Raw genomic sequence first — 13,081 nt, 5'->3', positions numbered from 1 at the left:
GTGACCATATCACCGCTGCATATTCCAGTTTTGGCCTTATCAGTGTTTATAATATTTTCTTAATCATTTACCTTATCCAGGTATTCAAAGGCCAACTATATTGATCTCAACAAATTGTATGTTTCTCTGACTATTTTATATGTCTATCTGGTGACATGTTATTTGGTAATGATTACTCCTAGGTCCCTTTCAGAATTTACTTTCTTTACATCTTTTCCATCAATTTTATACTGTCCTGATATTCTATTCTTGCTTTTTCCAAATTTGATAATACTGCATTTCTTGATGTTGAATTCTACTTCCCATCTCTTGCTCCACTCTGAGACTTTGTTCAGATCACTCTGTAATGAGTCACAGTCTATTTCAGAGTTTATTCTCTTTTAATAACTTTGTGTCATCCACAAAGCAGTTCATGTAACATTCAATACTTTTGTCCATGTCATTTACATATATAGCAAACATTATCGGAGCTAGTACTGATCCCTGTGGGACACCACTACTCATTTCTTCCCATTTTGAATATTTGTCTCTGAGCACTATTCTCATTTTTCTTCCATGTAGAAAGTCCTCCATCCAATTCAATAGTTTTCCATGTATACCTCCTCTTGTTTCCAGTTTATATAGCAATTTACTGTGTGGTACCTTATCAAATGCCTTTTGTAAGTCCAGGAAGGCACAGTCTACCCAGCCATCCCTTTCTTGCAATATATCTATCAAGCTTGAATAGAAACAAATCAAATTAGTGGTACATGATCTTCCCTGTCTGAATCCAAATTGCCTCAGACTCAGTATATTGTTCTCCTCCAGATATTTTGTCCATCTATCTTTGCTGATTCTCTCACAAATCTTAACTATTGTACTCATTAGGGACAATGGTCTATAATTAGTTGGGTCTTCCTTATTTCCCCCTTTATGTATCAACACTATATTGGCATTTTTCCAGTCTCCTGGTAGTTTTCCTTCTTTGAGTGAGCATTCAACTATTCTGTATATTTTTCCTGTTAGTTTGTCTATACATTCCTTTAGTATCCAGTTTGCAACTACATCCAGGCCATGTGATTTGTTAACGTCAAGCTTTGATATTTGATTCCTTATTTCATTCTGAGTAATATTTAATTCCTTCATTGGAGGAAATCTTATTTCATTTCTTTGATCACAGTTTTGTGGATTTTCTTTTTCTTTGGTGAACACAGATTTGAAATATTTGTTCATAATATCTGCCATTTCTATATCTTCTGTGTATTCTCTGTTACCTTGACATAATTTGAGTATTTCCTGTTTATTTTTTAGTTTGCCGTTTACATATCTATAATTTGGGTTGATCTTTACATTTGTCTATGTACTTTTCAGAATTTCTTTTTTCTTCCCTACATATTTTTACATACCATGTGTACTCGCATATAGGTCGCACACTTTTAACTAAATATTTTGCCAAAATCAGGGGTGCGACCTATCCACTCAACATCAAATGAACAGCTGCCCAGGATGTAACACTTCACTCCATACCATACAACACATAATAGAAGACTGCATTATACACAATCATGCACGCAAACAACAATATACACTCTATAAAGGATTTGTGGGAAAACCCAGTTTCGGCTGTGGCATTCCTTGGGGAGACGGGACTGCTCGGACAGACAGTCTAGGGAACGACAACAACAACAACAACAACATTAATGAGGGACAGCACTACTCTGTCACCAAAGTCTCAACAATTCCCAATTTCAATGTGACAATGACACGGAATTTCAGTGGTGTTTGCACAATATGCATTGAACAGCTTTTCAAGCTTTTTGTATGCATAAAATATATATATCAAAGGTTCCTACCGACTTGCTGCTAGAAAATCATAAATCAATTACAATAAAATCATAAAATATTCTATTTTCTTACTCTTTCATATGCTTTATAGTGTTTATAAGCAATGTGACCTTGACCCTTTGTTTACAGTATGTTACCGTACATCACTTGTTTCATTCATGGCTGCATTTCTATATGTGTGTAAATTATGTTTTTGTAGCATAATGTAACATCCCGTAATGTAACAAATAAACTTATGATTTTCTAAAAATTATCATTTTCATAAACTTCCATTAGGCCTACCGTACTGTTAGATCTATGAAAGATCGCAGGGAGTTTTAGGACTAATAACTGTAAACCCTAATCATGAGTACCAGTAAGAGAAAGAGCTATGAAGTAGGTTTTAAGCTGTAAGTTGTGGATTACACAGAACATAGAAACTGATCTACAGAAGGTAGTGAGGGGATGGAGACAGCAGAAAGATTAGCTTAATGAAATTTTCTTCTATATTGTTGTAGTGTCCAGTTGACAGTTAAACTCTTATATATATATATATATATTTTTTTTTTTTTTTTGTCAAGTTGACTATAACATTTTTTTTACATAAGTGCATTTGTTTATGATTATAGTTTTAGAAACGCAACCATTGTTTATGTAAGTTTGCACTATGTGCACGCATGACAGTTGGACAATCCACATGTGTTCTGATATTAAAATTTTGTAAAATAAAGGTAAATATCTGATAATATTTATGTTTGAATGGGTCTCGTAAATCGCCAGATAATAGTGCGACCTATCCTCAGGTCAACCGCAAATAACCACTTTGACAACCACAAACTAGCGGTGTGTCCCATCCACTGGTGCGACCTATATGTAAGTATATATGGTAGTCATTTATTAGTTTGGTGTATATTTTCCATTTCTCAGATTTTTTTCCTTTTTCCATCTTTTCCAGGCTATCTCTTCTGTCTTTTGCCTCACTGCACTTTTTATCATACTAAGATTTTATATATGCCCTTTCCTGTTTTTGTCTATGTACATACTTGTCCACTCCTTCATTATAGATTTCCTTCCAAACTGTCCATTTCTCTTCCACCTTTGTTTCTTCATTATTAATTTTTTTTCCAAATTTGCTTCTAGAAAGAATTTTCTAAGTTTCCCAAAATCTGTTTTGTTATGCATTAGTCTTCCTTTTCTGTGTTTTTCCTTTTATTTCTATATTTGTTTCTTCATTTAATTCTAGTTCTAGTAGTATGTGATCACTTTTTCCAATTGGTGTCTTATATTCAATTTTATCCACAATTTCGGGTTCTGATGTGAATATCAAATCCAATTTTGAGGGTTCATCATTATTTTATTTCTGGTATTTTTCTTGACCCATTGCGTCAATGTGTAATCAATGGTCACTTCCAGTAATATGTTTCCCCAGTGATCTTCTCCACCTTTCACAGTCATTTCTTCCCATCATATTTCTTTCGAGTTAAAATCACCTATAATTACCAGATTTCCTTCTTTCTTTAGTATTTTATTTAGTGTTTTTCTTGTGTCTTCCAGCATTTTGGAGTGTTCACTTTCTTTCCATGCATGAGTTTTAGGCAGGACATAAATCACTGCATGCTTTCTATTTTTCATATCTCTATCCTCAACTATAATCATAATCAACTCCACATTGTTCTCTCCTGTGATTTTTGTTGCATTTAGGCCTTTCTTGGTTAGCAACATGACTCCTCCACACTGCTTTGTTTCTCTATTTCTGATCCAACAATTATATAATCCTTGGCTTACATTATTTGGTGGTAATGACTCTTTCAATTTTGTCTCCACAATCCCCATTATATCTGGTTTTTCTTTTTCCAGATAGTCATTCAATTCATCTATTCCTGATATCAATCCATCTATATTGATATATGTTACCTTTAATTTTTTCCTTTTCTGTCTTTTCTTCTTGCTGCTGCATTTCCTTTTCCTTTATGTACCATTTCCTCAGTCTCAAGTCTATCACTCTCCAAAAAACTCATTCCTTTCGTTCTCCGTTCTTTTCTCATTCTTTTCCTTAGCTTCCTCTTTTAGTGTTTTTTTCTTTCTCTTTTTCTCATCACTGTTCCTTTTTTATCCATAAATATTTGTAGTTATTACTTTTTGCTAGTTTTCCTGCATTTGTTAGTATTTCTTCTGCTATCCTCTGCAAAAAGTTTTACTTTGAGAGGTCTATTATTTTTTTCAGAATATTTTCCTACTTTATATATTTCTTATATTTCCTTTTCAAGTCCTTGTCCCTCCTGTATTCTAGTATTTCCGTCACTATATTCTTCTCCTCTTTTTCCCTTTGGAACCTTATTAGTCCATGTTTCTCTTTGATACCATAGATTACAATGCTTTTTTTTTTGTCTATTGTATCTCTTACCCAATATCTTTTTTCCTTTATTACTTCTATCACAGTGTCCTATATACTTTCGTTCATTTGTTCTTTAACTATTTCTTTAAATAATATTTTTTGGTTTTCTTTGTCTTCTTTCATTTGGTTTTTAATTTTCATCATTTCTTTTTTATATTTCCACCAACTTTGCCTGCCTCTATTAGTATCTTCTCATTAACTTCCCTCAATAAAATTTTATTTATATTTGTGTCATCATTTTTCATCTTTTCATTATCATTTTTTACTATAGCCAGTTCCTTTTTCATTTCTTCCATTTCCCTATTTAATAGTGCATTTTCCTTTCTCAATTCACTCACTTCTTTGTATAATTGGTTATGTTTCCTTTTCCATTCAACAATTTCCCATTTCATTTCAAATATTTCTTGATTTATTAGTATGCTTTTGAGGTCCATACTTCTTTCTGTTCTGAATCCATGGAATAAATTGTCTTCATATCTAGGACTATCAATATTACAATATCTTTTCTATCCACTCCCAAAGGTATCTCATACTTACTCATATCTTATCTTCTTTTGATTGTCTCAACGTATGTCAGTTAATCATTCTTTTCATCCATTTCCCTTTTTTTTTTTTTTTTTTTTTTTTTTTTATTCTTGCTAAACTTAATCACTTTGCTACATCACAGTTCCACTCACCATCACCCCCCTTCCATCTGTTTACAACTAGGTAAAGCACCACTCTTTGGTCGATGAATCGCTAGATTTAGCATTAGCTTGCGGAGTGTTCTCAGGCACATCCCATTCATTCGACTGTCATTGTGTGTCCTGTCTTTGTATCTCTCAGTGTCTAGTTTGCTCTTAAATTCATGTATAATTTTTGCACACACTATTATTTTATCCAATTTGTTCCACATATCCACCACTGTGTAGAAAACTGTGCGTGTATAATAGCCATTATAAAAGACAATTAAGACATTAAAATTAAATAAATCTACTGTGAAATGCATCACAACACAATGTCTTCATAAGGTACAAAACACAATAAATCAGTTGTGTAACTGTCAGCACTTACCGTGGAACTTATAGAGCATTCCCAAACGCTCTAATATTGTATCTAAACTCTTGTGTACTGGTAGAAGCTCCAGGAACCGGTGAATGATTATGTCAAGAACCTTAGGAACACATTTTCTTTAGATTAATTTTCAAGAGATTATAGTAAAAAAAAAATGAACACTTAAGTATTTAATTCAACTCCAAACTAATATGCATACTAATATGCATACATATACCAAAAAGCCCTTTCCCTATTATAAAGGAGGTGGCCAGCCACGGTATGTACCCACCCTTTAACCCCTTCCATACGGTGCCGCACACGTAGGCGTCATGGACTTAGATCTCGGTGGCAGCAGCCAATGCCAGCCGTACGACGTGTCGTAATAATATTCGCATCATAAAATATAGTCACCGCTTATATCGATCGTTCTCTCTTCACCCGTGAGTTTTGATAACCATAGAAAATGCGATTACAAAAGAATTAGAAAGAATGTCATTATGGAGGGGCGACTACAATAAATATAATCAAGACGCCGATATGGCAGCCTCGCGAATACACTCGCTCCCCATGACGCCTACGTGTGCGGCACCGTATGGAAGGGGTTAATCATCCCACACCCATTTGTGTGCCTTTTTTTTTAGCTCCTTGTTGATGTAAGGTCATCCCTGTTTCCTTCCAAGTGCTTGGGTAAGAAGCAATGCAGCAAAAAACAGGACCCAAAAGTCAAGGCTGATTTACCCCTACTACTTCATTACATGGCAACCCTCCCCAATCATCCATTCCAGAAATTACAAAACAAACAAGAAGAAATATTTTTGGGCCATGTCCATCAAATCCATTTACACTTTCAAACCATATTCATCTCCTGCCCTCCCTTCTCTGCTCAAAAGACGTTCACTCTATACCCAAAGCTCCCTTCTTCCTATCCATCCATTCTCTGCTTCCCCCTCAAGTTCATTCCATTCACTTCTTTTTCCATACTCTTTTTTAATAGTCTTTTCAAATTCATCCTTTCTATATGCTCTAACCATTCCAGTATTCTTTGATAAACCCTATCTACCAGCCCTCTTTCCACCCCCAATCTTTGCTTCACCTTATTTCTCATATCATCTATCCTCATAACCCCCATAATAATTCTTAAACTGTTCATCTCAATTACATTTAAACTCCTTTCTGCATCCTTTAAATTCAAAGTCTATCCCATACACTATCATACACAAAATCATCACATTGTACAGTCTTCTCATTTTGTCCATCTCTAGATATCTATTTCTTGTAAAAAAAATTATTCTCCCAAGACATTTACTTACTTCCCTTACTCTATTGTTTACCTCCATCCCAAATCTTCCATTCTTTGCTACATGTGACCCTAAATAATCAAAGCTCTTTACTTCCTCCAGCCTCTCTCCTTGAAGACTTGCCTCCAACTCACAGCTACACTCTCCCCTTGCACCTCTCATCACCTTACTTTTATTCACATTTAGTTTCAGATTTCTCCTTTTATATACACTCCCAAACTCTATTACTAGCTGCTTTAGACCTTCCTCTGACCATGCCATAGGCAGTGTCTTCAGCAAACAACAACTGGCTCCCTTTTCCCAACACTCTCACTAACCACCTCCAAACCCCTACCCAATCATCATTGCATTAGCCTTCTGTACCACCCTATCCATGTACATGTTGAACAATCATGGTGACATACACAAATGCAGCTGCACCTTTAACATGAACCATTCATTTTCACCATTTCCTACCCTAATACAAACTCTATGACTCATGGAAAAACCTTTTCACTGCCCTTAACAGCTTTTCCACTATTACATGTATCTGCAACACCTCCCAAAATATCTTATTGTCAACCATTTCACATGCCTTCTCCTATCTATCTAAATGACAAAGGCTTCCTTCCTCTTATAAAGAAGGTAGTCAGCCAAGGAATACACCCATCCCCAGCAACCTCACTCCCATCTGTCACCAAATTGTTTCCCTTTCATCTTAGCTCCTTGTGGATGAAGGGTCATCTCTGTCTCCTACACACTGCCCAAGTCAGAAGCAATGCAGCAAGACACAACACATCCACAACGGGACCCATCGCTTTATGTGTCAACCTTCCCTCCTCAGCCAAGTTAATTTATTGTTCATTCACAACCATTTCCCACTCACACTTACCATTTGCTTTCTCCTTCCATGGTCAACACATTCCCCTTTTACTCAAGGCCCCCTTCACCCCTCCATCCATCTCATTCTCGGTCTTCCCCTTAGCTTCACCCCACCTCTGCCTTCCACATATTTTTTTTCTAATCTTTCCTCACTCATTCTTTCCATGTGCTTAAACAACCCCAGTATTCTTTCATCAGCTCTGTCTCCCTTTCCACCCCTGCTCTCCTCCTCACCTCATCATTTCTCACTCTATTAATTCTCTTAACCACTTCATCTCAAACACATTTAAATTTCTCCTTTCTGCCTCCTTAAAATTCCAAATCTCTTCCCCATACAGTGTTGTAGCCACAATCACTATCTATCTATATACCAATAGGCTTCTTCCTCCTTATAAAGGAGGTAGTCAGCTAAGCTGGCACCCATTCCCATCCAGCCCACTCTTATACATCTCTCCATTTCCTTTTCATCTTAGCTCCTCATGAGTGAAGGGTAATCCCTGTCCCCTGCCCAGTGCCTGGGTCAGAGGCAATGCAGCAAGACACAGCACATCCACAGCAACCCTTCTTCTATGTCCCCTCATCCCTCTATTGCCCTTTCATAATCTCTTGGCTATGAAAACTACGGTTCAATATTTCAGTAATTACATTTGAGAACTTACCGGTCACCTTTGTCTTAACCTGCGTAGATTCTCTAAATGTAGTTGCTTTAGAAATACGATATCTTGAAGGCCTTCTGAACCGAAGACGTGATCCCTTGGTTAGAAGTTTCCACAAAAAAAAAAAAAGCCCTTCTTCGTCTTGAGCTCAAGGTAATCTGACGACTGTTCCAACGTTAGTGCGCACAGTGTACCAAGGGATTCTTACAAGTTTGAAAACAGCTCAGAAGGCCACGGGTTAATATTTACTTTAAGTAATTTCTCAAAGTTAATTCCTGATTTATTTAACCAGAATAGTTACATAGATTTCGCATCCATAATGATAAGTGGTGTCCCGCAGGGATCAGTACTGGCCCCAATCATGTTTGCCATATACATAAATGACATGGATGAAGGAGAAGAGTGTTATATGAATTTCTTTGCAGATAACGCAAAAATACTAAAGAAAGTAAGAATGGAGGAGGATTGCAACTCATTACAACAAGACTTGGGCAAGATCTAGAAATGGACTCAAAGGGAAAGTGAAATTCAATATCAAGAAATGTAGTATAATGGAATTTGGAAAAAGTAAAAACAGAATATTGAGAGATTATAAAATTGGTGAAGAAGAGGTCAAAAAGGTACATACATACATATACCAAGGCTTTTTCCCCCTTACAAGGGAGGTAGCCAAAAAGGGAAAGGCATAAAAACACTCCCACCCATTTCATCCCTACATACACTCCACACCCCTCCCACCCTCCCTCTCATCTGAGCACCTCCTGGATGACGGGTCATCCCTGCACCCTGCCCACCGCCCTGGGTCAGTAAGTAAACTTGGAAAAGGACCTTGGAGTGATGATCACCAAAGACGTGACACCGGACAAACATATTGTTACGAACACGTAAAGTGCCTCTCGTAAACTACCTTGTTTGGGTAGTTTACGATTAGCAGAGGTAGTTAGGCAGGCAGGCAGGCAAGGAGGAGGAGGAGGTGAAGAAGAGGCGATGTCGTAACCAAAATACAGTGGGACAGTCAGATTGTGCTTGTAGCCTAACCGAACTGTGTCGTTAGACTGTTGGAGACATCGCCTCAAGCCGGTGAATTCTTGCGCCCCCTTTGCCCACTATTGATAATCTTGTTACATTACCTGCATACGAACTGGAACAGTTGAACTGTGGTATTTATAATTATGTGAATGTGTATGTTTTCATTGTGTAGAGGAATGCCTAATTTGTTTGCCCTGCATTAATATAAGTGACCAAGGAAGATCGTGTGTTTTTGTTCACTCATACCATCTTTGTCGTTGCTACTGGGCTTGGCGAATCTTAGAAGTTGTATTTGAACGACACTGTCCGGAGCCGTTCGAAGGAGCCCGGGGTGTTCGTTTTACTGGTGTCAGAAGTGGGATATACCAAGCCTTAGTAGCTGCCGCAAAGGTGGTTTGAGTGACCACAGGACAAGGAGGTTTGTGTGCTATTCCTTTAGTGAGTTCCGAAAATGGGGTAAGGTCCCGGTGATGTTAATTGGTCCATTTTGGAGGTGCTTCAAGCCCTACAGGAAAATATGCAGGCGGTACAAACTAGCGTACAGAGGGATATGCAGGACATACGGGCAACACAAGAAACCTTGAACAGTTGTGTGCAGGGGTTGCGTAATCGGCTGTTAGGCTAGAAAGACGAGCTGAAACAGTTCACGGTGGCTAGTTGCACTAATGTGAAGAATGAAGTTAAAGAGGAATTGGCTAAGGTGAAGCGGGACATGAAAGGGAAAGTGGCAAAGTTGGAAGAACGGCTGCGAAATATAGAGGTGTCTACAAAGCAGGACAACCTGGCTTCGAGGATGGGAACTCCAGTAGAAAACGCAGACGGTGACGTCAACAGCGAACTGGGCAATAATACTCGGTGGAGACGACGCGCTTCGGAGGAAAGCTGTTGTGCTTCCCTAGATGCCTCTTCCGTGAAATTCGTCTCAGGCACCCTGTCGCCATGCTGTTCCCGGCATAGGCGGAAACCACAGGAGTACGATGGACGGGTACCATGGGACGCCTACCTGGCTCAGTTTGAGCTACTGGATGGGGCCCAGGAATGGAGTCAGGACGAACGAGCCATACAACTCGTTTCCTCGTTGAAAGGCCCCGCTGTGGAGGTGCTAAGCCACCTGAATCCTCAACAACGCACCTCCTACCCTTGTATTGTTGCTGCGCTGGAACGCAGATATGGTCATCTCCACCAGGCTGAGGCATTTCGTGCTAGTTTCCGGACTAGGATGAGGGCACATAGGGAACCTCTGCAACAGCTGGCCCAGGACTTGGAACATCTGGTGAGGAGGGCGTACCCAGGAGCCTCAGAGGATGTGACAACCGTGCTATTGAGACACCAGTTTCTGGACACTCTGGGAAACCCTCAGCTGCAGATCTACGTGAAGCAGGCCCACGTGAAGGAGCTACAAGAGGCGTTAGCTCGGGCTCTAGAGTTCGAGTCGTTTGTGAGCTCGAGTAATGCGAGACGTGACATGGGTACAGGGACACCAATGTTACGTGCCAGAAGGAGCATCACAAGGAAGACAACCATCGGAAATGGTTCCTATAAATTTACTGGTACGTGTTGGAAGTGCGGCAAAAAGGGACATAAGAAGAGGGAGTGTACCGAGCAGCCCCGCTCCCATTCCTTGGAGAGAGGAAGGTACGTGTACGAGCCATGCTGCTGGGGATATGGGCAGCTGGGCCATTATTCTAACAAGTGCACACAAATGAGGACCGGCAACGAGACTGCTTCGGTGGAAAACGACACTAGGCTGGAGATAGGGGCCCAATCCCAGCCGGAATCCTACAGCCCCACTCCAGCTGAGATGCCGCAAATCTGCTCCCCAGACTGTGCAGGTGGAGGGCACAGTGGATGGTGAGCCCATGCTGCAGAGCCCATGGGAAGGTCCTTATATGGTGGAGGAACGGGTGTCTGACGTCACCTTTTGAATATGTCGGAACACCCACAGCCGACCTAAGGTGGTCCACTGTGATAGGATGTGGAAATACCATGGACGAGGGAACTTTTCTTGGGACAAAGAGATGAACCCAGCTATCCCCCCATGGGATGACTCTTCAGAGCAACCGGGGCTACTGCCAGATACCAGCGGGTATGGAGAAGACGTGGTGAATGATGCGAGCAGCGACGCGGAGTTGGGCGTGCCTCTAGACCCTCAGGACATCGAGCGAGAAGCCAGGCAGACGAGATCCCGACACCCCCCTCGTTATCTGGAAGACTCTGTGATTGAGTGAGTTAGGGATGGACGGGTCGTTCATTTTTGAAAGGAGGGGGCATTGTTACGAACACATAAAGTGCCTCTTGTAAACTACCTCATTCGGGTAGTTTACGATTAGCAGAGGTAGTTAGGCAGGCAGGCAGGCAAGGAGGAGGAGGTGGAGAAGAGGCGATGTCGTAACCAAAATACAGTGGGACAGTCAGATTGTGCTTGTAGCCTAACCGAACTGTGTTGTTAGACTGTTGAAGACAGCGCCTCAAGCCAGTGAATTCTTGCGCCCCCTTTGCCCACTATTGATAATCTTGTTACATTACCTGCATACGAACTTGAACAGTTGAACTGTGGTATTTATAATTACGTGAATGTGTATGTTTTCATTGTGTAGAGGAATACCTAATTTGTTTGCCCTGCATTAATATAAATCCAAATGGCAAACTTAGAAACGAATATGTGAATATACACAGGAAAGAAAAAAGAAATGATGAAAAAGATATTATTGACAAATGTAAGGATCAACATAAACTCTTTTACAGATATATAAATGAAAAACTAAAGGATAAACATGAAATAGTGAAATTGTGTGAAGGAGATAAAGAATACAGTCGTACCTCGGTACTCGACCGCCTCTATACTCGACCAAATCGGTGCTCGACCAAAAAATTCGAGTAGAAAATGCATCGGACCTCGAACAGATTTTCGGTACTCGACTAGCTCGAACAGCGGGTAAGCGTCAGTTCGACTCAGACCGCCAGCGGAGTAAGACGTACGCAGTTTGTTCGAGTATTTCTTCCCAGATTTAAACTTTTTCGTGTTGCTCTAGCCCTTAATAATGGGTCCAAAGGAAGACAGTGATAAGGGGAAAATTGGTTTCGGTGTTCGAACAAATCGGTGCTCGACCACCACCTCAGAACGGATTATGGTCGAGTACCGAGGAACGACTGTATATAGATGACACAGAAATGGCAGAAGTCATGATCAGACATTTCAGGTCAGTTTTTACAATTGAGAGCTCACAATTTTGGGAAGATGGACAACAAGAAAGATCACCCAGAATGAAAGAAAGGTAACACAAAAAGAAATAAGAGATCAAATAAAAAACCTAGATGTTAGGAAATTGCATGGACCAGACAGAATTGCAAATTGGATACTGAAAGAGTATATAGAAGAACTGACAGACAAACTATACAAGATAATAGACTTCTCACTCAAAGAAGGAAAGGTACTGCAAGATTGGAAAGATGTAAACATAGTACCAATATATAAAGGAGAAAATAGGGAAGATCCTACAAACTTCAGACCGGTATCCCTTACAAGCACAGTAGCAAAAATATGTGAAAAAGTCATCAGAAATAAATGGACCAAACACTTGGAAGAAAAGAAAATAATAAACCCTAAACAATTTGGCTTTAGAAGTAGAATATCGTGTACCACAAACCTAATTTGCTTTTATCATACATACATATACCAAGGCTTTTTTCCTCTTAATAGGGAGGTAGCCAAAAAGGAAAAGGCATAAAATCATTCCCTCCCATTCCATCCCTGAAAACACTCCACACCCCTCCACCCTCCCTCCCATCTTAGTACCTCCTAGATGACAGGTCATCCCTGCACCCTGTCCACTGCCCTGGGTCTGCTTTTACTCGAGATTAATTGTGATAATACAAGAAAGAGATGGCTGGGTAGATTGCGCCTTCTTGGATTTGCAGAAGGCATTCGATAAGGTATCACATAAAAAATTAATAAGAAAAATTGAAATAATAGGAGGAATACAAGGTAAGCTGCTGGAATGGAT

The 13,081-nt window shown here is 39.6% G+C and overlaps 1 protein-coding gene across 1 annotated transcript in view; it reads right to left on the bottom strand.

Moving 5' to 3' along the window:
- MED23 (mediator complex subunit 23) overlaps positions 1-13,081 on the bottom strand; it is a 365,264-nt gene that overhangs the window by 70,262 nt on the left and 281,921 nt on the right. The window contains exon 21 of the mRNA XM_076210243.1: positions 5,252-5,351. Coding sequence (XP_076066358.1) covers positions 5,252-5,351 — 100 coding nt within the window. The remainder of the gene's footprint in view (positions 1-5,251; positions 5,352-13,081) is intronic.

The sequence above is a fragment of the Oratosquilla oratoria genome, chromosome 27 (genome assembly GCF_046742065.1).
Source record: "Oratosquilla oratoria isolate Oo_2021 chromosome 27, ASM4674206v1, whole genome shotgun sequence".
NCBI classification, from domain to species: Eukaryota; Metazoa; Arthropoda; class Malacostraca; order Stomatopoda; family Squillidae; genus Oratosquilla; species Oratosquilla oratoria.
This window is presented reverse-complemented; position numbering and strand designations above follow the sequence as displayed.